We start from the raw sequence: 26,246 nt of genomic DNA, 5'->3' as shown, positions 1-26,246 counted from the left end.
ATGTTCCTCACAGAATTTCTGAAACTGTGAGTTTTTGTACTCTGTACCATTATCTGACCTCATGTATTTGATTTTCCTACCAGTCTGGTTCTCTACCTCTGCCTTCCAAACCTTGATCTTGGCAAAGACTTCTGACTTATGCTTCAAAAAATATACCCAGACCTTGCAATAAAAGTCATCAATGAAGGTAACAAAATACGTAGAACCTCCTAGGGGTGGTTCTTGAGTGGGTCCCCATACATCAGCATGGACATAATCTAGAATGCAACTTGCAAAAATCTAGCTTGCATTTGTTGACTCTCCTCAACAATCCTCTTTTGCATAGTTCTATCATGACACACACACTAATATGACCCAAATACACGTGCCATAATTTTGTTGCATCATGGTCTGAATCTACTGAAATCACTTCAACCACTCCACCTACAATTGTTCTCTCTAACAGTTTTTAAGGGTTCCCAACAGTCCTCTTACCCTTCATCACAGCCAGAGCACCTTTGCATACTCAGAAAATATCACTATCCCCATCAACTCTATAACTAAATCCTTTCGCCTGGAATTCCCCTAAGAAATCAAATTCTTCTTCAAATTTGGTATGTGCATAACCGCATATAACGTCTTCACTACACTATCATCCATCATAATTCTGATTTCTCTAATGCCAATAATTCCACATGCTTTATTATTTCCAAGATACATGAAACCAAAATTGCCTCCCCTATATGTGGTGAAACATTCTCTATTTGGCATCATGTAGTGGGAACAACCTGTGTCAAGTATCCACTCATCTACCGTATGATTTGATGATATAGATAGTAGATCAACTTCAATGATTTGATGATATACATGAAACCAGAGTCATCTTTTTGTGCAGCATTTACATATGTAGATACTCCATCTTCTCCCACCGGCTTCCTAGGACTCCATTCATTGGGACAATCCTTTTTATAATGCCCAGTCTGTTTGCACTTGTAGCACTCTACTGGTGTTCTGCCCCTGGAAGTTGGTCTTTTCCCTTTGGCATGACCTCCTCTGCCTTGTCTCCTCCCACGCACTTGGCTCCCTTTCACATACAGACCATCACCCTGAGACCCTTCACCTACATTCTGTCTTCTTTGAGTGTGGGACAGAAGTGCAGATGTGATCTCATCCAGTTTGATTGAGTCTTTCCCGTACGTCAATGTTGTCACCAAGTGTTCATAGGAATTTGGCAAAGAACACAGTAATATTATTGCTTTGTCCTCATCATCAACCTTCACATCAAGTTTCTGCAAGTCATTGATCACTTGATTAAAACTGTTGAGATGTTGTTGCAAATCAGCACCTTCCTGCATCTTCAGGCCATAGAGTCTCTGTTTCAAATACAACTTATTTGTTAGAGACTTGGACATGAACCGCTTCTCTAATGTCTCCCATACATCTGTTGGCGATGTCAGATCCATAACATGATACATCACCTCATATGATAGACAGAGTCGTATGGTACCCGCAGCCTTCTCCTTTAACTCTTCCCAATCTAGTTGATTCATACCTTCACGCAGCGCCTTTGATAGACCTTGTTGAGCCAACACATCCTTAACCCTCCTTTGCCACAATCCGAAATTACCAGTTCCATCGAGCTTCCCCACCTCGAATTTGGCACCTGGGTTAAGAGCCATCTGATACCAATTGTTGGGAACAAGTGAACAATCAAATAGTAAAGAGTATATAGACAAGAGAATAACACAAGAGATTTGGTAACGAGGTTCGGCCAATTGCGTTTACATCCCCGGAAGCGTTGAGCGGTTACCACTATATATTATTAGAGAATAAAGATTAGTGTTTTATTATTTTTCTCATTGTTACATTAGGTTTACATAACATCAATATATATAGCCCTCTACCTCAATCCCTTTACATCAGCTCAAGTCCATAACTTATATTGCTGTGATATAGAGATATGAGTCATTACACAACAATGTGCATTTTGACTAGTGTGATTATATAGTATTTTATTGGGTAGAATTTTGGATTTATGAAAGGGTTTGGAAAAAAGTGAGGTTTATTCAATAAATTGACTTGTTTATGAATATAGTATATGTATATATCTTGATTAGGATAATTTTATTTTTCTATGTAAAAGATGTGTATTTTTTTTTAATTGTTATAGAATCATACTAGAGAAATGAAAAGTGGTAAACAATGTTTAAACTATTAAACGATCTATATATGTTTGTACAAGAAATATAACAATTAATACATCCAAACCGGTCAAATTAAATCGCAAATTAATAAATAAAAAAAGCATTCTAAATATTAAAAAAATGATGGAATTCATAAAACCATATTTTCTTTAGCTAAAAATAAATTTAACATATCAAATCTTACCATCACATCTACCAATAGCCCACGTCTTTGTGAATTTTGTGGGACTTTTCAGGAGGATAAGATAGAAAAAGATGGTCATGTCTTCATTCCATATATAAATACAATAATGTCTTCATATGCGTTGTTCTAAGACCTTAATATTGAATAATAATTTGTCTTTATGTTTATTGTATAAACGCGGCAACTGGTCATAATTGTTTTTTATTTGAATGTCAAAACCTACAAAGTCCTTCATTGAGGTTGTCCTTTGATTTGTATTGAAGCCCACAATTGATGAAACTTTGAATTAAGATGAGATTTATTGTACTCATAGCATCTATTCTAGCCCATTTGGACTTTACTTCCTCATGTGGGTCTACTTGCAAGTTGTTTTTAACTTGAGTGGTGATGATTCATGAATAAGACAACAGCATATACAAAGCATTTTTAAAAATCTGAAATATTTAGATAGGTAAGGTTCTTAAAATCTAATTTGCGAGCCATATTCTTGAGTTGCTGTTGCACTGTTCTGAGCCCAACAAAGTTTGGGTTTCCTTGATTCATTCAAAATTTCCATGTTTTTTGTCTTTGGATATTTTTATTTTCGACTCCGAAAGTTTTTACATTTCCAAAATTATTATTTCATCATCCTCACACTCGTCCCCGAAATTTTTATTCTTAAAGGAAGGTTGCTGCCATTGAGAGCCAAGCCTAAATACAATTACTTTGACCTAGATTAGATAAACAAACCCTTTATATAAATCCTTATTCAAACACTATCCAAAATAAGCTTTTACCAAATACATATTTTGATTGTCTAATATTATTTTGTACTTAAGGTTCTTTGATATTACTAACTCCATTAGTTATATCCTATGTTGTAACTAAACAATATGTTAATCAATGCCCAACAGATCAATGCTTGCACCAGGTAGATGGATTATTTTTCATTGTAAATGCTGTAAATAACTAGACAAATAAAATACTGAAACCATGTCCACATCAATGACACTGGAACAAAAATTAAAAAATAATGAATGATAAACTTTTTAATTAATATAATGTTATATTTTCATCGGTACAAGATAAAATTTAAGACACGCTTTGAAACATCAAATCCTTGTTCCAAATAAACCACTCATAGTAAAGATTGAAAATAGTCAAACGGATAACACAAGTGAATAATCCATTTTGATGTGAATGATAATTTTGGGTGTATATAACATTGCCCTAATTTATTTGCTTTTATGCATTAATCTATTTAATCCTTTTACTTCTTCAAATGGTGGCATAAACAGCCACCCACTATTTCATTTCTGAAGAATGTAATGATACCCATTGAATAAAATCAACCTTATCAGCAGAAATATATTCCAAAACACGATCTGGTATCATACTTTTTCCTCTCTAAATTTGGGACATGAAGACCAATAATATAAACTCCTGTAATATTCATATTCACCCACCTAAGTCCCTAAGTCATACAAAAACTGGTGCTGAGCAATATTCACTACATATTTGTGAAACATACAAAAGCACCATTCCAACATGCGGCCTGAATTTATGCATGCAAGCTCCTCAATCCATTGACAAAGATGCCTTCAACCACAAAAGGGAAACTTATATGTTTCAAATGAACTAGTGCAATGTTGTGTTGGTGAAAAAGAAACTGCATCAAAGATAAAACAGTCATTTCCAACTTCTATGCAAAGCTTTTAATGTAAAAGGGATAGCAAATGCAAGACGGACCTCAATATAAGTATAATAAACTCAGTCGTCAAGGTAATAATAAGACCCAGCATGCTTTTGTTCTCTGTCTTTGGTTGAATCAAGTTTGTTGATCCTCGGGCGAAAATTAGTTGGGTCCCTTCTAAAGGTGATATCAAGTTGCTGCAACAGTGACGGAAAAATATTATATCTATCATGAGTTATCAGAATAAAAGGGCAGTATTTTATAACATATTTATTGTATGGTACAAGATCTTAAGAGCATTTTATAAGATTCTTTAAGATTGATTTCGTATTTCATGAGTTGCTTCCTCAATTATTCATGACAAGGATACTGCTATTAGTATAAATTATGAAAAGGATGCTAGTGGTTTGTAGTTGCCACTGCATCACATCACATCACATGTCTTTCAATTGTACACCAGTTTATAGCCATCTTTCTCTTGTGCTATTTCACTAAATCTGAACCTAATTTTTCCAACACATGCACCAGCACATAGAACCACTAATTTTAAACATGCAAAATACTTTATAAATCAGAAGGAAAAAAGTATTGATACTTACTGATAAGAAAAGGTTCATCCCACTCAACAAAGATTGTGGACAATTTGCAGTACAATCAATTGATGGTTGACCCTCATAAACAATAACTCTGTCAGCAAGATAAGTCGCCATGATGAAATCATGCTCAACCACAAATGCGGTTTTCTTTGCATGAAGAATAAACCTCTTGATGACTTTGGCTGCATGAATTCGCTGTTCAGAATCAAGATATGCACTTGGCTCATCTATCAGATAGATATCTGCAGGCTGTTGTGGTGGAACAAAAATGGATCAGAAATTTTTTATCACTATATACTTTGAAATAGAGGCATAAATCTTACAGAGAAAGGAAATCACACACCAAAACCAAGTGATTTAGTTACATAAATATTGCCAAGCAATAGCATAGATCTATCTGTGGGCTGCTATAGTAGAATGTAGAAAATGTTAATTGTTATTTAGTTCGATATAAGGACATACACTTGGTGGTCAGAGAAAGCACTAGAGTAATCCGAGGGAAGAGACTCAAAATAAACATGACAGGAGAATAGCACAAAACTCATTTTCATGTTACCAAAAGAAAGACATTGCATCTGCAATATACATAGGAAACTACTAGGGTATTCAGAAATTTAAAACGAGGCCGGGCACTACAACTAAGGTTCATAAACAATATGAAGCAGCTATCAGGGATAATGTTTGTAATACCTTTCCGAGACAGAGACATAAGGCAACTCTTTGCAACTCTCCACCGGAGAGATTCACAACTTCTTGGTCCATTAATTGTTCAATAAGAAGTGGCTTCATAACATCTGATATAAACTGGGGATGAGTATATGCCTCACGAATTTTTTGATGAAGCAAGCTTCTAACAGTTGATTGGAATTTCGGGCTAATCTTCTGAGGCTTGTATGAAACATTAAACTCGGGCATATCCAAATCAGATCCACCTTCTACAGCATCAGGTTTCAATAAACCAGCCTGAATAATAATACCACGGTAAACTGAATAGATATGTGGAAGAATAAAAAACAATAAACAACTGAATAAAAACAAATTTAACAATAAAAAACAATACCAGCATACGAATAAATGTTGTCTTTCCAGTCCCATTCTCACCCAGCATCACAACAATCTGAGAATCAGTAAATTCTCCTTCAACAACACGAAGCTTGAAATTTCCTTGAGTCTTGGTCATGGTTGGGTATTTGTATCGAGCATACGACTGAGCCTCCTCAGCAGTTTCCTGTGGAGTCTCGGCAACCTGTACAAAACAAGAAAAAGGTGTATTCAATAATCTTGAATATTTAAAACTGAAATTTGAGTAACATAAAATAAGTACAATTTATAATGTTTAAAAAAATTCAGATGAAGTGCTGAAAGTACGGAATTTAATAATATAGAGCAAATAATTGCATGCAAAAAGTTTTAAAAGGAAAGATGGAAAATTATCAACATCTCTTCGTGGTTTTATTCTTGGCATGTTATGATGTTAAACAAACACAGCTATTCCAGTGCTTATTTTCATCACACAAATTAGATTTATACTCAGCACACTGGAGATGGAAGATGCATATAAGGATTATATAGTATATTTACCTTGAAGGTAAGAGATTCTTCCCGGAACCTAAGATTTTCTGTTGGAACAAAGCCAGACAAGAAGATATTAATTCCTTCTCTGACTGAGAAAGGAAGTGTTACAACTCCATATGCACCAGGTTTGCCATACAAACAGCAAATAAAGTCTGATAAGTAGTCTAAGACACTAAGGTCGTGCTCCACAACAATTACATAGCTGGAAAAGGATAAATGCAAACAAATTCAATATTTATCAAGGAAAAGTACACATTGGGATATACAAGATTTAAGCAGATACTATTGAGAGGGAAAGACAAAAACCTATTTGGTCTGAGCAATGATCGAATAACTTGGGCAGCTTTCAGTCTCTGTTTCACATCAAGATAACTAGAAGGTTCATCAAACATGTATATCTCAGCATGCTGTATGGCAACAACCGCAATGGCAAACCTTTGCAGCTCTCCACCTGAAAGATCACCGACATTACGATCTATAACCTGGTTAAGCTGAAGATCAGCACAAAGCTCCGCTTTAGCATCTCTCTCATCTTTCTGATCAAGCACCTGCCCCACATTTCCTTGAACAGCTTTTGGAATGTGGTCAACGTACTGGGGCTTGATGATAGCCTGTGTGATTTACAATTTAATTAAACTAAGCACAACTACTAGTAGGAATGGAGTAGTTTTTCTACATAAAAAAGAGCAGTGTACTATCTGATAAATACAAAATTCAATCAAAAGCACTTTTGTCAATGATGAGATACCAAGTATTTTCTGAATGATTATTTAACACAGACTAATTAGGGAAGTTATTAAAGCATATCAATGATGCACCATGTTAGAGCATTGTTGTCAAATGGCAGTGCCATAGCAGTTTCGGGCAGAACGCCATCCGCCTTTTGAAAAAGGCCATTAAATGGTGACATCGCCATATGGTGATTTCGGTCCGCCATGGTGGTGGTGGTCAATTGCGGGAATATCAGACATAGCATATTTTTGTTTTCGGGTTTCACAGGTTTTCGGAGGCAGTGCGTTCGCAAAATCTGATATGCTGTAAATTAGTCAGCTTAAAGGGAAAATAGAATGATAACCTTCTCTGGTTCTATTTGCAGCATTAATGTAGCACTTCTTAGTTGACACAATTTTACCAAACTAGGTTCACGGACTCGGACATCAAATAATAGGCCGATGTCCACAGTTTCATTGAGAATATTAGAAAAAACACATTTACAAAAAAGGAAAATCAAACAGGTATGAAAACACACATAATTGTTTCCGTAAGTTAACACAAAGCCACAAAGTCAGAACACAATATTCATGCATACATACATATTGAAGAGGGACACAGACATCACCTTCAAATCATCCTCTAGAATACGAGTGAAGTAATTCTGCAATTCAGATCCTCGAAAATATGTTAAAATTTCCTGCCAATCAGGGGGATTCTGCAAAGTAATAGAAAAATCAAATGAATGAAATAAAACCTAAAACAAGTTGACAGGGTTAAAAAATTAATTTTGGTTATTACAGTGAAGCGACCCAAGTTCGGTTTCAATTTCCCAGCCAAAACTTTAAGGGCAGTGGACTTCCCAATTCCATTAGTCCCAACCAACCCAAGCACTTGCCCAGGCCTTGGCACAGGCAACCTGCAATTACATCACAATTCTGTTCATCACAAACCAAAGAAAACAAATGACCACAAGGTTTTCATAGAAATTCAGTTAAACATCTCACCTATGCAGCTTAAAAGTATTAGGACCATATCTATGAGTGGTATCTTTGTCCAAATCCTTCGGCAAGTTGATAATCTGGATGGCTTCAAAGGGACATTTCTACACAAATAGAAAAAATTGAGATAATATACCAATCAACTCCAAGAAAAACACAATAACAGCATCATAAAAAAACATACCTTAACACAGATACCGCATCCAATGCACAATTCCTCAGATATGAAAGCAATCTTGGATGCCTGAGAAACCTCAATACACAATCTACCTGTAATCAGAATCACATAATTCAACTTCTCACTACAAAGTATAAACCCTAATACAACTATTAACATAAACACAATTTATATTAACATGAAATTCCAAAAAATCAAAACCGACCCACAATTATGCATGATGTAAAGTTTCAAAATTTGAATGATTAAGATAAAATTAAGATGATCGAAAAAGAATCAAATGTTACCAGTTCTGACGACAGGGCAACTTTTCTTACACTCCTGACGGCACTTTTTGGGTTTGCACCTGTCATTGCTGACGATGGCGATACGAGTCAATCGATCAGACATGGTGATTGTGGATTGTGGCAGCGATTGAAGCAAAAGGGTGGAATAATTGAAGAGAGAGACGTGTGCTCCTCACGCACTCAAACAAGTTAGGGTTCCTTGCTTCAGCTGCGTATAACTGGAATCAATCTGATTTTATTATCATGTCAACATGGATTTTGTTAACTATTATGAGGAATGTTTTCCTTAAAAAAATACTAAAATAGTGTATCTCTAACAATTAGAAAATCAAGATTCGCAATTTTACCTAATCATTTTTTGGTTTATCCTTTTTTATAAGAAATTAATCTTTTTGGAATGCATAATTATTTCTTTCAATCTGTAATGCTATCCGAAATTAAATTATTGATTTTTTGATGATCCTGTAATATAGTGGAAACCTTAGATCATTAGATCAACATTTTAGTAATTTTACCACATTTAAATCAAACCAGTTATTTTTAGTATCTTTAATGATTAATTTTTGAGACACTCTAATTTTGATTGGAGTCATATGACTCAAAACATTGGTATAAAGGTGCAACAATTTTTTGTTGGTTTCTCACATGTATCATTGCACTAAAGATAATCATGTCACAGTATAAGAGACTAACTCTCATCATAAGTATTTTTTCATCTACAAAACTTAAACTCAAAACTTTGCTTAAAAGAAATTTAACACATACCACTTAAATAACACTCGTTGGTCAAGCGTGCAATAGTTTGATAAGTGATTTTATGCTTAAATAGTGGAATGATTAAATTATATATTAATAAAATTATAAATATGAAATTGTTTCATGCTTAAGTCAATTTTCACTATACAATATAACTAATTTTAACATATTTTAGCTAACATATGAATAGGTTCATCAATATTATGGTTAAACTAACTAATACTATTTAGTATTTATAACTATGTTTTTAGAGTAAAGATTTATTTTAATCTCCTAAAGTTTATATGTATTACTCACTAATTTGATCCTTAAAAAAAATAGAAAACCAATGATCCTCAAATAGGATCAAATTATTTATTTTCACCATTTTTAGTGACTAGTTTTTGTAACCCTTAGTCCCTTATTAAAAATTATTTTGACCTATATTCATAAAATATTACTTTTTTATTTGTACATTTAGGAAACACGAAAACATCCCCACCCTCCACTAATTATCACTTTATATTAGTTTATTCAAATCTCATTATTGCAAGATGAGAAAATATTTTGACTTGCTAATTAATTTTTAAACAGCATCAATTTCAAGCAATTTAATAGAATGGTCTAATACAAGGACATCTCTACATACAGTTGGACTCTCTAATACTAAAATATAATACAATTTTTTTACATTTTAAATTTAAAAAATAATTTTAATGCAGCGCACTTAGATATTTTTTATGCCATAACTAAGAGAATATGTTCTCCTAATGTACACACATTAACACACAAAAGTTTCTCATAACTAATGATATGAGATTTTAGATGATTTAACTCTGTAAGATATGCAACACCACAATACCACTACCAATAACACATAAGATAAAAATCTTACAACATTATTTAAATCGTTATTCTAATAATTAATGTTCAAAGTAAATCAACAACCCAATGTTAAAAATATTATCACAATCTAAACTTACAACTAAAAAAGACAACACTTATATTATGATATATTGTATAGTATATGACTATCTTTTTAAGTAATTATTAGTAGTTGTTGACAAAGGAATATTCCTCTATAGTTTTATTCTTATTTCTTCCATTTTAAAAGCAAAACAGTTTAATAAAAAAAAGTCCAAAATCAAAGCGATCTTTGATCAATTTGGATCTGTTCAACAAATCTAATCATATTAACAGTTAGTGACTTAATTTTTTGTCCGATGTCAACAGCAATTACCTGTAGAATACAATGTTTTTTTTATTTTTTTAAATACTGCCAACTTAAAACAAGGTTATGGTACCAACAAAACATTGGTCTAAATATGTAAAACTCTATTAGATTACCAAAAAAACCAAAAAACCAATGATTTTATTCCCAGAAGGAATTAATTCTTTGTCCAATGTCAACAGCAATTACCTGTGGAATACAATGCTTTTTTATATTTTTTATATTCTGCCTACTTAAAACAACGTTACCATACTAAGAAAACATTAGTCTAAATATGTAAGACTCTACTAGATTGCCAGAAAAACCAAAAGACCAATAATTTTATTCTTAAAAGTAATTAGTTTATTATCTATAGGATTAAGGAATACTCATGATAGTACTATAAAAAAAACAAAGTTATAGTGAAATATGGTGAAACTAGTCTATAGCTGAAAATAGAGGAGAGGTGGCTGAAGCAACTGGTTCCACATGGTTGAGATGGTGGCTGTGGAGCAGATTCAAAATGTTATCCATAACTCCCAACCCAAAACCTAGCTCATTGGTGACTTTGATTAGTAGAGACTAGAGACAAATAGATGCTACCATTCCTCACATTGATGACTAGTTTTCTTTCATATTATAGTTCAGCACAGTTTATAAAGACTTTCTACATCTACCATGGCCAATCAAGAAAATAATCTATAATTTATGAAAATGAGCAATGACATACAACTTAATAAGGTCTTCCATAAAGTCTATTAAAAAAAAGGTATGTAAAATCATTGAAACTAAATTACATGTCAATATGTTGTACATATTCTAAAACAACCAGGAAAATGGCACAGGAACAAGAAGCTATTGATTCTACCACTTGTATATTGCACCAGGCATGGCATTTCATACAATAATAATACCGCTACCTCCAAGACAATTACTTTAGGATTACCAGAAAACTTAGCTTTAATTTTTTTTTCAAACAAAAGTTTGTTGTATAAGGTGTCAAAATTTTGCCACAGGTCTAGAGATGAGGAACATGGCAGCTATATCATATTTCCACCTTCTGGATCAACTCATGGCACCCAGTTCCCATTTTTACTGGTAAACCAAGACAAACTCTAGCTGAAGGAGTTTCCAAATTGTCCACTTGTCCATGATAAGCTGCTTCAACAATGAATTTGGAGGCTGTTTCAAAGCACATTTTGATGAAAGGGGATGTTGAGTCTGCTATGCTACCCATTCTGCTCATTGGACGATAGCCACCAGAGTGTGTCATAAAGTCAGCAATAAGCGTCAAATGCCGGATATTTACTGAAATCCCATAAGACTTGAACACATTTTGTACTTCTCTTATGATGGTCTCTCTGGCTGCTTCCACCCCATAAGCATTTAGCATTTCAAAGACATTGTTAGAATAAACATAGTTAACATCAAGATCATCTTGCAACTCCCAAAATGTTTGGAAATGTATCCCTGATGTCTGAAGTGCTGGTATTTTCTCTGCATCCTTCTTACCTTCATCTTCACCATTGTAGATTACTCCACTTTCTTTGCATGTAATAGCTTTACATTCACCAACCTTTCCAAACTTCTGGATGCAAACCTTCTTAGCAGTTCTCTGAGCAATCTACAGAGTTAATTAGAAAACAGTGAGTTTTTCTATGTTGGAGGAAAAATATGCATAGGACTATATTTACTGCCAGATATTTCTGATTTCAGAAGGGGAAAGAGATCAGAAAATGATTAATGAAAAGAAACTACTACATCTCCATCCAATCTACCATGCTAACTTTTTTTTACATTCTCAAGTACTAAGGACATAAAAGAAGTAACTAATACTAACTTCACGAAATGCATTTGGACCTATTATACAAATTAGCAAGTTACTAATACAACTGACTCATTATCAGCCTTCAAAGACACCCAAGGTACAAAATTATGTCACATGATGCAGACAATTAAAGGGGCCACAAGGTAGGCAGAAATCAACTCATTTCTGGGGTATATACTGATATAATCTACGGGAATATAGAAATAGACTGTTTGTAGAATGAAACGATCAATCTCAGACAATAATTAAAACAAGATTGACATCGGTGAAGAAAAAAGAGGTCAGGCATGAAAGTACCTGAGCCAACAAAATGTGAGGTTCATTGATAAATTTAAAGTGGATCTTAAAATTCATCCCTTTCGCTTCCACAAAAATTCGCCTGTCATATTTTTTTGTTGTTGATTCAGATTTTTTCTTTCCAGATTCCATATTATCCTTTTTATCAGTAGACTTGGGCTTGGATTTTATTTCATGTGCATGAGAATTATTGGCATCATTTGGCACATTCTCACCACCCTCACTAAATTCAGTATCACTTTCATTCTCGTTAACTATGACATGACCCCCATCCTCATTAACTTTTACATTACCCCCACCCTCGTCATCTTCGAAATCCTCTGATAGCTCACCATCATGTGTGTCCTCTTCAGCACCATCCTCATAATCAACCTCATCAGTACCTTGCTGTTTTCGCTTTTGTGCATCTGAACCAAGATCCTCAGCCCCTTCTGCATCTTCACCACCACCATCTTCATCGTCATCATCATTATTGCGACCCTTTTTCTCAGATTCCAATCCATTGCTGTCAACGTCTTCTGACCCATTTGTAGAACTTGATTGTGGATCTGACTTAAAATTTTGTATGCCACTAATCTTAGAGAGCAATGACATGTGATTCTCGATGGCGTCCTCCAACTCCCTCACAAAAAAAAAGTTTAGAGTTTCCTCCCAGTCTGCAATTGTTATATCAGTGTATTTTGGATAGTGTTTAGGCTTGTATAGCTTCATCTCAAGCTTATATATACTGCAAATCTGACCATCATGAACAGCTACTGGTACAACAGACACTTCCATATTCTCAATTATGTCAGCTACAGTGATCTTCTTCAACTTATCTGCAAGACGATTTGCATCTTCCCTGAAATAACAACTACATTAAACATCTAGGCAGAAAAGGTAAGAAGTTTTCAGTTCAGAAACGCAACTACAGGCACAAAAGAGATAATATAGAACAATGTCAGCATCTCACATTGACTTTTCGGGTATCAAGGTCAAGGGGCATGACATAAATGGAGTCTTGATATCTTTTGCGGCAGCCATTAGGATCTCTTGTAGACGTGGAATTCCAAGTGTCACATTCATTTCACCACGACCAGCAAGATGGAATGTATTCAAACTGAGGGGAAAAAAGGAAAAAATAAGCCAAAAAAATAAGCAAACACAAGTAATCACCCACCCAAGTATGCTTATAGATTTCATATAAATGAATAATCATGGAGGTAAAATAGCAAAATGCAACTGCAATCCTACTAGCAACTATAAGAGGAATAAAATTCACATGTGAATTTTGTCTTCAAATTATTGAGAATTTCATGGACACAGACACAAAAACACCACCGCCCTGCAAATACAATGTTCTCGAACACAAAATTCACACATACGCGTATAAAGTTGTTCCTAACACTCCAGCAACTAGGAAAAGACTTCCACACTTCAAGAATTTTCAGCATAAACTTTTGAACTATTCACTATGTAAAAGATGACTATTCCTTAAGTCACATTCTTGGGATAAGACCATCAGTTTGATGCAAATCTCGTTGTGTAGGGTTCTACAAAACTTCTGAAATTACATGGGGGTTAGTCTAGGGTAGCAAAACTTACGTCATCTGTGTTGCCGGTTCTCCAACAGACTGAGAAGCTAACACACCAACTGGCTCTCCAGGCTGTGCAAGACTCGAGATATACTTGTGCTCCATCAATTTCAAGAAATCTGATCGTTTTATTGAACCAGTATTTCTCTGTTTCTCGCGAATGAATTTTTTTGCTTTTCTTTCAAGAGCATCAGGCAACTTGTTAATGTAAGGACTGGATTTGTCTAGCTGACGACAAAAGTTGCTATAAACCAATTCTTTATTCTGAAATTAAAAACAAACAGATATAAAAAGGTACACATTTTATGCATAATTACGGTTTTCCAAAAATTAATAAACATGTTCATACAGTTGACAATGCTTCAAACTTGGTGATAAAGCTAGTTTGATGGACATCTACACCATCTTCTCCATAATGAAACTGGATAACTGAACCATCAGAATCACGAACAGTATGATCATAACTAACTTTAAGACACTCAAGATTTTTCATTAGGCATCTTTGTAGGTAACCACTCCGAGACGTTTTGACTGCAGTATCAACCAATCTGAGAGGCAAACATGTCAGTTGTAAGGATTTACAAAGAAGTAGACTATGTGATACCCAAGAAGAAACTAAGCACTCTAATTCCATATTCCCTTAAAAATAATATCAAAATATTTGCATAAACCAAATTGAGTGATTATGCACAAGGGGAAGAAACAGCATATAAACAAACGGAAATAACAGAAAGATTTGGGCTACAAGCTAGAAATCTCCAGCTAGATATTTAACAAAATTCCCTTAGACTTAAGGGTGGATGTAGGATGACTGGATGTAGGATGAAATAGTTAATGTGGTTAGGACCACTCATCATCCAGAAGTTAATAAACATCACAACTCATTCTGTCAAAAACTGTATAGAATTTTTCAGACAGAAATAAGAAGATTAAACACAAATAAACAATCATGAACGACACAGCTTCATCCTGCTAGGTTGGATCACCACATGGATCAGCTAACCATTGGGCTCTATCTACAACCAAAATCCAACAAGGTTTTTAACCCAAGGTTTGAATAGGATCTTTGAAATAGTTTATCCCAAGGTTTGAGTAGGGATCCTATGAAAAGTTTATCCCAAGGTTTACTCAGGCCTTCCTCTAGCTATTTTAATAGCTTTCTTTTATTTGAGAACTACTTTCTCAATGAAATAACAATTTGCAACAACAGTGGTCATATATCATTTAGAGATACAAATGAATGGTGGATGATGCACTGACTGTGTATAAATTGTTACACTATCAGCTTATAAAGATTAAACTCTATCATTTAACATGAAAATGTTTAGAATGGATTGCTATATCTCGATTGAGAAGATTTTCTTACCCTTCACGACCAGCCATGCAATGAAAGTAATATTCCTGTGGGCGAAGGGCAGTAAGAAAACGATCTATAATGAACCCTCCTGCTCTAGGAGAACAATCCCAGGGAGTAAAGCATGGCAAGGTCTTTCCAGAAACCATGCGTGGAACTCGTTTTCCTTCCAATTCTTGCTGGCCTAGATGAGACGATATCTGCTGAAAGTTGACCTATTCAAAACCCATCTTAGTGTCAGTAAATGTCATAAATGTCATAAACAAATACGTACATGACTTGTATGAATTAGCAGATATGAAAACGGACTAAGGATTGAATGATTCCAGAACGGTTAGTTCAATGGTGGAAACTGGAAAACTGCCAGAGAAGTAATAAGTTACTTTTCAGTGCTTAAAATAACTGTCAAAAGCTGTTATGAACCAGCTGAACTTCCCAACTAGCTTCTATATTGGTAATTGTTTTCGAAACTTCACCAGAAGAAACTGTAGAAATATCCTTGCATTTATCGATATGACTGGAACATCCAACTTAAAATACTTCCAGGCAAACACCTCGGCAAACAGAGGCTCCCTATTTTAAAGCAATATTTCCAAGAGTGATTAATTCCTCTTCTTTAAAGAAACATTGTGTCTTCTTATGTGTTACATTCATTTTTTTAAATAAAACAAGTGAAATTCATCAAGACAAACATAAGAAGTTACAATGAGTTTGGAGGATAATGGATTCCACAATGATCCTAGGCTAAAAATTTAAGTGCTTCAAATGTGTGTTGCGTTAGAGACACTTGAGCACTTAATATTCATAGGAGATTATGTTCCCAACCAGAAACAGTACAGCGCATACAGTATGTATGGTGTTTATGTTTCCTATCCTGATATGCAAACAATTAAGATAGAGTGATATGAACAAATGATTAATGTTACAGCAGTATACTTACCATACTACCCTTAGCTCCGGATGTAGTCATGAGAGAAATCCAATTTTTTCCAGAGGATTTCAATATTCCTTCAGATAGTAACTCCTTTAATATGCCTGAGCTTGTCCTGGTGTTAAGATTACTTATCATCTTCCTATCTAAGTATGTTAAGGCTGCTTCTCCATTACTGCGTATTTTTTTCTCAATATTCAACTGCAATGTGATTGGGTCTGAAATACCAAATACACTACAACATCACATGTTTGCATAGAAAAACCAAATCGTACAAAGGAAATGCAAAAGAACCCAGGAAAGATAACTCTGAAATGCATGCATGTTGGTAATATGATAATGCAGATAACTATGAAATGCATGTATGTCTGATAATATGAAATGCATGCATGTCTGATAATGTACATAAAACATTACTTCCCATACATTCTGTCTTTATATGAGCACATGTTCTTTGGAGTGGGTATGACAATGGGAGGTTTAGATAAGACCATTGTTGTGCAAGAATCGGGTATGTGGGAAGGGAAGTGAGAGGAAGAAGCTTTGCCTTAGAAGTGTGTACGTGGGAGGTTGAGATGAGAGTGAGTGGCAAAAACTACGGAACTTATCAGTGCTGCAGAAAGAAGGGAAGAAGGTTTCACTGCAGCAGAGCATGTTCAATAGCTGTTCTGTTTTACAACTGCAGTGCAGCTCACATGTTTTATAGATGAGGGAAGACGAGGGAGGGGTAAATTACCCCCAAAACCCAAAAAAGCATGCCTCATATTAAAAAATAAGGACAAAACAGCCTTTTCCCCTTTAAAAATTAGGGTTTCACGCATAGCCTTGTTGGAACGGATTCTGACCCACGATTTGGCCCTTGAAATCACAGCTCGTTGAATTGCAAGAGGTGTGATGGCTATCCGCGCTGCTACACGCCCTTTCATCGTGTGGAGTGATGGCTATCCATGCTGCTACACGCCCTTTCATCGTGTGGAAGGGCCAGCAACCACTGTGATGCCGCTATCCCAGCGTGATAGCGCGCTAGTGACTACCTAGGAGTAAATAATACACAGTAATGAATTCAAATGCCTCAATTTAAACTTCCATTTTCCATTTAATTTATTACCATTAAACATTGTTTGCAACTTTTTGTATTCATAGGTTCTGTGTATGTCTATCTTGACCCTATCCCTTACCCTATCCCATACCCATAGGTTATGTGTATGTCTATCTTCAACGCACTAACTTTTTTGAAGACATCGACGCCTCCTACCCATTTATATAAATTTGTATTAATACTGGTCCAATTCATTTTGTTTCCAAGAGAAATATTCTACTGCGCAGCAGAACCAATGGTAAGAACTAAGAACAATTGAATGCAAGAGAGTGATGAAGGTATTTTCTGTTCAGACATCATAAAATCAATGAATTCAATAAAATAGATGGTAATAAACATGGGGTAAAAAATGGATATGCTTAAATTATTCTATAACAATAAGATTAGCTCAAATAAATTGTATGTCAAAGTACCTAATCTAGCATCATCCATGACTCCAACGAATTCACGATGAACAATGTCACCAATTTCCTCGCAGCTTTCAAGTTGTGCCATTCTTTCACCATCCTTTTCTTCTGTTATCAGAAGATCATCTACTCCGCATGTGAACCCGTGCATCTGAATGACAGAATGCAGATAACAGAATGTTGTGAACTAAATAAAATTATTAACCAAAACTGCAAAACTAATTAATTGGTTGCTAACCTGTAAAAAGTTCGTGAATAAACGACTTAATGCTGAAAGCAGATTGCCAGCAATATTTGAGCCATAAAGCTCTTGCACGGTATGTACCATACCATAGTCACCAAACTGAGCCTTATCAACTACACCACGCACCAAATCATTTCTATATATCAACAATTTATCCTCATCAGGCTGGTCCTTCTTTCTTGATGCATCTTCACTGCACCTAATTCCCTCATTGATTCGGGTCTTGAAAAAATTAGAGGGGATTTTTGCATTCTTTTCCACAGTAAATGGTGGAGAACCTTTAGTGATATAGTATAGCAACGCACTGATAACCTATGGAGACAGCAGAAACAAATTGTACATACAATCATTATGTCAAGATCTTCAGGGCAGTATACTATGAAATAATAACTACAAGAGGAAAAAGGACAACAAAAATGTTTGTCCTGCTTCATTTAGATAGTAATCAGTTATAGTGCCTATAGTGTCATGAATTTGGAGAATCTTAACAGATGCTAACCTGTTTTCCTGTCCATAGTGGCTCTGGCTTCCATATTGCTGGAGGAAACATAAGCATTTCACTCTCAGTACTTAACATGAAAACTTTCTTCCCAGATTTGCCACAGAAAGAGCCCATCCCAGTCATGGATACACCAGAACTGTAGAGGAGTTGGTTGAACTCCTCAAATCTTAAAAAAGTATCCTTTTTTGTAAGAAGAGCAGCACTTACAATATGATCCTGGAAATTTTATCCAAAGTGAGAGGAGAAAACTTAAGGAAATCGTGAAAGGAGATGGGGGTGGGGGACTTTAGTAAATAGAGGGTGAGGGTCAACGGTAGAGATGCTGTGTTGTGACCAAACCACTGGGTTCAGTGGGGGGGTCCTCATACACCAATAACACCATACTGCCCATCTTTTATAACTTATGCAAATACCTGAATCAAGGCTCTGATTGGATCCCCACTGGTAGGCTTCACATACTGATTGTTGGCATTCACAATATTGTAGGCTTCAGCTCGGGAAATTTCATCTTGTGGAAAATGAACATTAATCTCATCACCGTCAAAATCAGCATTGTAAGTACTGATATCATCATGAGGGGAAAAACAAAAGGTTACTGACTACATCAAAAAAATCTCACCATAGCATATTAGTGTGACTTGTCACTTGTCAGATATAGTAAAATATATAAATAATTTACCACAACCACACCAAGCTCAAACTAAGGTTATATATTACCTACAGTTTGCATAGTGCATCCGTACTGTTTTCTCCCCCTTTAAAACACGAACTACATGCGCCATTATACTAGGTTTATGAAGTGTAGGCTGCAAAAGAATATAAAGTACAATTAATTAGATCATCTATTGTGTTTCAATATAATCTTTAAAAACCTATATTCTAAGTTGGGTATACAGTACCAGGTCACGAAAACAGAGAAATCACCACAACTTATAGAGAAAGGAATTTAAACACGGAAAATGGAAAAAGGAAATTTCAAGAACCATACAAACTAGACAATTTCCAAGAGTACATCAGAACTTCCAAATGTCATATATCCAGTAATTCTAATGCTATTGTGAGATTTTCTATTCTTGTAAAATAAACAATGAAGCAATAGCAGGCATTAACATGATAAATATGTCGATATAACACATCCAAATGAGATAATGCAGTACCTGTCGATTGACGAGTACAATATCACCATCCTTCAAGTGGCGATATACAACTTTACCTTCGAATTCCTGATCAGATATCTTCCCATGTTGCAAAATAACCCCTCTAGAGGAAGGTAACTTCCTTGATGTCAAAGAAAGCATCTTCCCTTTTGGAGGAAGCTTGACTATCGAAACTTTATCAGCATAGTGTGTGGCACCTGGATGCGATTCAGGACCGTTAAGGATAGCATCCCTTAACATGGCTACATTCCAAGGAGTGACTCTCTGCAGGATATTAACATAAAAGCCCAGGGCAGGAAACAAAATGAGATTCTAGAGACCAAAAGACATGTATTCCCATAATAAGTAATAATATCCCATTCCAAACACAGTGACAGTCCAGCATAATATTAAACAATTGCAAAGCCTCAGTATGATCAACTGTTTGTCGACTTGTTATAATTTAATATCCCACACATCATTTGGAGTTATCAATAAAACATGTTCACTTCACTTGGGAGCAATTTCTAATTTTGTGTTTCTAACTCTTTGGTAAGAACAAGTCCAAAATTTTACTGCAGTACAACAACAACCAATGGTTAATCCCACTAGGTGGGGTTGACTACATGTACCGAACAACTCCATAATGCTCTACTATAAATCATATTCATTAATAAAACATTTATCCCTAAATCTTTCCTAGTCATTTCGCCTATGGTTTTTCTTGGAATTCCTCTAGAAATTGGACTAACCTTCATTTATCTACTCTCCTTAATGGGGCCTCTAACAGTCTTCCCCATATGTCCAAACTACCTAAGATGTGATTCTACAATCATTTCTATAATAGGAGGTACTCCAACTTTCTCTCTAATGCATTGATTTCTAATCTTACCTTGTCTGATATGTCCACTTATCCAACACAACATTGTTATCTCTACTGCATGGTGTTTATTCTTGTATTACATTTTACTGCTCAAAATTAATTGTGGGTCTTATAATTGAGTGGTAAAACTTCTCTTAAGCTTGACACCTGAAGCACTCCGTCATTTTACTACAGTGTACATATTGTTACCTAGTTGGAGCAAAATGACTACTGTCCACTTTCAATATTTTAACCTACTCTAAATTATATGGGCTTGCATGAATGCCCTTTTGTTGTCTGTATAAGATTATCGGATTTAAATAACATAAGCAGAAATACAGTCAAGAAAGATATCTTGCAGGAACAAGACTCAGAGGAATGATAAAGAAGAATAAAAATATAGCTGATAGCCATTATTTGGAGTCCATTGGAATATGTTATGTGCCATCTGATATGGTTATAGATGGTACTTGATGTGCCTTCTGAATGTTTTTCTCTCTAGGGTGGTTTGGCTTAGTTAGTATTGCTATCCGCATAAGAGGGTTGAACCTTAGCCTTCCATGCTTTTAGTTGTATAATTGTTGAGGTTTAACGTAATACAATTACAATCTTCAGTCAAAAAAAGACAATGCCAAGAATATTTGATTCTATTAGATCCATATGCAAATGTGTAGACATTGGTAACATGCAGATTCCAAAGCAGAATAGGCATCAGAAATTCATAATAGAAATAGAGAAAACAAAAAAATGCAAATTGCCTAATAGACTAATATGTAATCAGTACACACAACCTCACCTCGGGATAAGTTAATCTTAAAGCAAAATATGGGGGAATCCCAATTTCATTCACTGCTAAATAAGGATCAGGAGATATGACAGAGCGGCAAGCAAAATTGACCCTCTTTCCCATCATTTTCTGACGGAAGATGCCTTCCTTCTTCTCCAACAACTGACAAATTCCAGTAGCAGCTTCTTTTTGACCTACACCAAGCAAGCAATGAAGACAATTCTATGGACAATTCTAAAACATCTACATATTAACATAATTACCAAGTGATCCACACAAACTCATAATGATGTTAATATTACATTTTTCAAGGAAACCTTTATTCTGCTTATCTAACTCCTTCATCCTCTTTAACAATAATATTACATTTTTCATCAAAAAATAAAATAAAAACTTGACAAACACTTGAGTACATTTAAAATTACAAAATATATTCATTAAGAGCATTTGCATTATTACTTACAGATATAGTCATAGAGTTTGATGACAAATAACAAGCCAACCCAACTACCCAGATCCTTATGAAACCATCCCAACAAGATAAACAAAATGAAGAAACTCTCACCAGATGTTTTATTGTCAAATAGGATGTTGACGGATTTCTGAAGTTCCATCCACCAGCTGCTTACAACTTTTGAGGAACCTGACACGTCTAGATATGCACGCCACGCATCTCGTAAGGATTCGTTTGACTCTAAAACCTTAGTCAAAAGGACAGTTTGAGGATGCTCCATTACCTACAAAATATAATAAAAAAGTAATATATCAAAGCATGGACAAATATTCATAGTGATAAAACAACAAATGGAATAAAGTTCAATAACTACACTACAAATTTCTGCAATAAACCATATCCCTCTAGGTCAAATCAGTCATATGGGTCAACTGGCACAATTTAACTACAGCAAAAACAAATTTGCAATACACCAAATGAGTAAAGTACTTTTAAAATGGTTTTCCCTCAAATTTTCATAGGACTTCTTCCTCAACCTCTTTTAATCTAACTAGCTTCAATTTAACAAACCACCTTGGGGTGAGTTCTGATTATTTGTTCAGTAGGTGTTACTCCAACTTTCTCCAGCATATATTTGTTCCGTTATATTTTCTTGTATGATCACTCATCCACCTTAACCTTTTTTCTCTTTTTTGCTAAACCCATCCTAAAATAACAAATAATGACTAATAATAATTTTTTAAACAAATTTTTGATTCACAAGATATTTAGAATTTTCTAATTTTTTCGGGCTAATGCTTTGTGTAGCAAATAGGCTAAATTTCCAAGGAATTAAAAGTTACTGCCATAGCCCCCTTTGCTAAACAATGCAAAAATTAATTGGTTGATGTTTACACAATGAAAATTTAATACATTGCATTCTAGACTAAATGCAACATCAAATAATCTTATCGTTGGACTACAAAATTTAAGATGATGGATATCCTATTTTCCATGTTCACCTACAGTTACCTCCATTAATTTGATTAGTGTAGAAGTATCAATGAGGCTAGTAAAACATGCACCAGAGTAAACTTGAGAACTGATTACGTTTATGATCAGATTTTTTGTAAGTTTTGAATTTCAGGTATTAGGTGTACAATAGGAAGAAGGAAATTGAGAGGAAACACAAACGAATGTAATTAATACTCTGAATGGCAAAATATTAACTATTTCCTTATTTGCCATGTTGCAAGTAATTGCTCGTTTATTCAAGTTAGCTATACCAATGAATGATGCAAGGAATATAAACACTAACAATCCATAACACATCTTACAGGATGCAACACATTCTATAGTAGAGGAAACTAAAAGGAGAAACATAACGAAGGATAAATCAATACATTTACATCCTAATTAAAGATATGACCACACAAGTTGATCTCTACAAACAGGAGACCATTAATGTGCAATTTTCCTCATGAAACAACAATTAGAATTGAAGATCACATCATCAAGCATATTCTCACAACAATGCTACATAGCTGCCTCGAGTGAAATTATTGTCAATGGTTTTAGTCATACTTACATTATCACCTCCTTTGGTTGGGGGGCGGAATTTGATTGGTGGAACAAAAATATTCTCCAGAAAGAACATTGACGGACCTGTGTTCTTTCCAACCCCCTGACCTTGAATATCACTAATATAAGAACAGAGTCGAGCCTCATTTTCCCACAAATGCTTGAAAATGCTTTTAACCTGCAATATGAAAAGAATTAAATTAAATGATCCATATGTATCTTCCAGTAGCCTCTTTTATAGATCCAAAATGCTTTAACTTGAACAGTGGGAAGATTCTAAATGATAGTCATTAAGCCAATATTTGCTAGAAACTAACCTTTGATGGTAACAAAGACCCAGAACGTTCGTCTAGCTTAGCGAGCATATGAGACAAATTATGCTTTTTAGAAGCACTTTTACCGGTCCCATCCAAGGCAATATCCTCTACATCTGTAGTATCCCCGTTTTCAAAAGAAATATCATCATTGATAGCTTCACTCGACATGAATGCATCTTGAGCATTAATGATATTTGATCTTGTATGAGCAGCCGAAATAACATTCTAGAGCCATCAACCGGAAAACAAAAAGGCAAGGGGAAAAAACACAAATTAGTAATTGCAGCTAGAAATACATACAAAATAGTGGACCTATGAACATGAAATTGTGTCCTGTGGAAGGGAGCATGAAAAATTCATATGAAAAAAATGTAATATCCACATTGCAATGTCTGATACAGCACAGCAAATTTAACAGTCTATCAGAATTTAATTAAAAAAAGTCATGATGTGTCTGTTTACCATATGATGCAAAAGAGTACTCCAGTAATCTACAAAGAAGACTAACTATAGCCCAAATTTATTGGATATTGAGGTAAAGAAATTAAGTGAACAGAAACCCTGTGATCAACATAAACAATGAGAGGAGACAATTGTCCATTTCCATCATAACACATTTATCGCCATTCAGCTCCTTGTTCGACCAAACTTACTTTTTAGTTTTTCTTAAAGGCATAGCACACACTAAAATAAAATTGTAAACTCATATGTTCAACCCACCTCCACCAAATACAAAGGTATATATACAAAGGGAAAAGAAAGATGAGCATAATATAATTAACACAAGCACACTATGTGAACCTAACAATGACAACAACAAAAGTTACATTTAGATCCTTCTGATATTTTAATTTCTGAAGAAAGTTCAAGAAACCAGAAACGAAGGTTTTACCTTATGAAACCATCCATAGGTTGGTGTAGTGATTTTAGGATTGATGAATTTACAATTTTGACACTTCCTATATTTCTTCATTAGAAACTTCCTTAGAACAGACTTTGCCTCACTAAATTGAAGGGAGGTCCATTTTTCTCCCATTTGTTCAGCACTACAACACTGGCTCCCGTCATCATCACCTGGACGCACGAATTCCTCTGGATTAATTGAACCCAAATTTTTTGCTCTGATAATATCCCCTTTTATAATGAGCTCCAGTTGGGATGTACATAAATCCACCTAATATAAACATAAGACATCAAGACCATGTGAATACTGGCCAATATATATAAATAATTAAATATCTTATCCAAAAACACAAATATATAGAAACAACATATAAAACAACAATTTATGATAGTTTTCAAATATTAACGCAGAGATGCATATTTACCTCAGGTCTGCTAGCCTTAAAACGATGACAAGAGAAACAAGTTATCTGTAGAAGATTTTTAAGAATATTGAACATCAAAGGATTGAATGCAGGTAAAATGAGCTCAATATGACCAAAGTGACCAGGGCAATGTTTCGAGGCTTGACCACATGTTTTACAACTGCATCAAGCAAAATAAATGTCTCAGTCATCCATCTCAGGATAAGGTAAATACAACAGCATAAAGTTTCAATTTAAGCATAACTGTTATAGCTAAAATAATATACTTTTTGAAGAATAAAATAACATTCTGTATGCAGAGAAAAGAACTACAAATTAACAAGTCAAACCATTCTCCTCATTAAAAACAGAAAACAAGGAGAGAATGACTAAAATACCAGAAAAGCTACTTATAGTCACTGAAAGGTATCGAATCCCTCAACAACTCTGTCAAGGAAGCCCTATCTCACAAAGAAAATTCAAAAAACCTAGCAGCTTTAACATAACTACAAAATTAATAAGACAGGGAAGTTAATTTTTGGGGTACTGAATTGTAATTAAAACTTCTTAAAAGTGTCTCAATGAAATTTCATACAAATATCACCCCAAAAAACCTAGCAAACAATGTTTTAAGCTGCACTTCGCTACTGCAATTGTGCTGCAAGAATATCGTGGTTTTGGGCAAAGATATATAGCTACATTTCTTATACAATTGCATCAAATGCATTGCAACCGCAATTTAGAACACTGCTAGCAAGTATCAACCATATAAAAACTGATATTCATCAAATTTACAAGCTTTTTCAAATTCAAATATAATAGTTACAAGTAATTAGTATAAACAAAGTTTAACATAATGATCAATGATGAAAACATACGGAGATTTCTCATCCAGTGGACCCAAAGCAGGATCATACAATCCCTCAGGTACAGGTCGATCAAGACCATCAAGCAAAATGGGATTTTTTATAGTTACACAACTACTCCTCTTCAACTCTTGATGAGTTAAAAAACTGAACGCAACCGCTTCAACGAAATTCGTTGCCCCCTGCAAAAAAACAACAAAGTTTCAGACTTTAAGAAACTGAAATTACACGAAGTAGTAGATGAAAAAACACGTAGAATGAAAGATTAATACCTCTGTGGTTTGGACCATGACTTGGATTGAAGTTATTGCAGTGAAGGAAAGATAGTGGTGACGGCGTGAGAAGAAGAGAAAGAGAGAGAGAAAGGGTTTATGGTTTAAAGAACACAG

At 34.7% G+C, this 26,246-nt stretch overlaps 2 protein-coding genes across 3 annotated transcripts; both read right to left on the bottom strand.

The window, feature by feature from the left end:
* LOC109331813 (ABC transporter E family member 2-like) lies at positions 3,723 to 8,638 on the bottom strand. Of its 2 annotated transcripts, none has more exons than XM_019566545.1 (12): positions 8,388 to 8,638; positions 8,107 to 8,192; positions 7,929 to 8,026; positions 7,723 to 7,840; positions 7,550 to 7,639; positions 6,517 to 6,821; positions 6,217 to 6,412; positions 5,696 to 5,881; positions 5,326 to 5,598; positions 4,639 to 4,884; positions 4,095 to 4,236; positions 3,723 to 4,017 (listed from the first exon to the last, which is right to left on the bottom strand). In XM_019566545.1, the coding sequence occupies exons 1-11, from the start codon at positions 8,488 to 8,490 to the stop codon at positions 4,117 to 4,119; spliced, it is 1,821 nt and encodes a 606-aa protein (XP_019422090.1). In that variant the 5' UTR covers positions 8,491 to 8,638; the 3' UTR covers positions 3,723 to 4,017; positions 4,095 to 4,116. The 2 variants fall into 2 exon arrangements, with proteins under 2 accessions (XP_019422090.1, XP_019422091.1); XM_019566546.1 differs by having other exon boundaries at positions 3,723 to 3,951; positions 4,096 to 4,236.
* LOC109331242 (DNA-directed RNA polymerase I subunit 1) lies at positions 11,113 to 26,246 on the bottom strand. The gene is made up of 21 exons (XM_019565622.1): positions 26,130 to 26,246; positions 25,870 to 26,039; positions 25,013 to 25,172; positions 24,577 to 24,858; positions 23,685 to 23,909; positions 23,375 to 23,545; positions 21,919 to 22,090; positions 21,363 to 21,547; positions 19,726 to 19,989; positions 19,286 to 19,374; positions 18,982 to 19,129; positions 18,566 to 18,784; positions 18,061 to 18,378; positions 17,829 to 17,973; positions 16,326 to 16,534; positions 15,398 to 15,600; positions 14,381 to 14,579; positions 14,042 to 14,295; positions 13,410 to 13,556; positions 12,458 to 13,298; positions 11,113 to 11,956 (listed from the first exon to the last, which is right to left on the bottom strand). Exons 1-21 carry the CDS (start codon positions 26,145 to 26,147, stop codon positions 11,378 to 11,380), a joined length of 4,998 nt encoding a protein of 1,665 aa, XP_019421167.1. The 5' UTR covers positions 26,148 to 26,246; the 3' UTR covers positions 11,113 to 11,377.

The sequence above is a fragment of the Lupinus angustifolius genome, chromosome LG17, assembly GCF_001865875.1.
Source record: "Lupinus angustifolius cultivar Tanjil chromosome LG17, LupAngTanjil_v1.0, whole genome shotgun sequence".
Classification (NCBI taxonomy): Eukaryota; Viridiplantae; Streptophyta; class Magnoliopsida; order Fabales; family Fabaceae; genus Lupinus; species Lupinus angustifolius.
The sequence above is the reverse complement of the archived record's forward strand: the minus strand, read 5'-3'. Positions and strand labels throughout refer to the sequence as shown.

Coding starts and splice junctions, on each gene's coding strand:
- LOC109331813 (XM_019566545.1), bottom strand. CDS start 8,490: ATGTCTGATCGATTGACTCGTATCGCCATCGTCAGCAATGACAGGTGC. Junction 5,599..5,695: donor CAACATTTATTCGTATGCTG/GTATTGTTTTTT, acceptor ATTATTATTCAG/GCTGGTTTATTGAAACCTGA. Junction 4,885..5,325: donor TATGTCTCTGTCTCGGAAAG/GTATTACAAACA, acceptor CCACCACAACAG/CCTGCAGATATCTATCTGAT.
- LOC109331242 (XM_019565622.1), bottom strand. Junction 23,546..23,684: donor GGTCTTTGTTACCATCAAAG/GTTAGTTTCTAG, acceptor TTCATATTGCAG/GTTAAAAGCATTTTCAAGCA. Junction 11,957..12,457: donor CTCACATTTTGTTGGCTCAG/GTACTTTCATGC, acceptor TTAACTCTGTAG/ATTGCTCAGAGAACTGCTAA.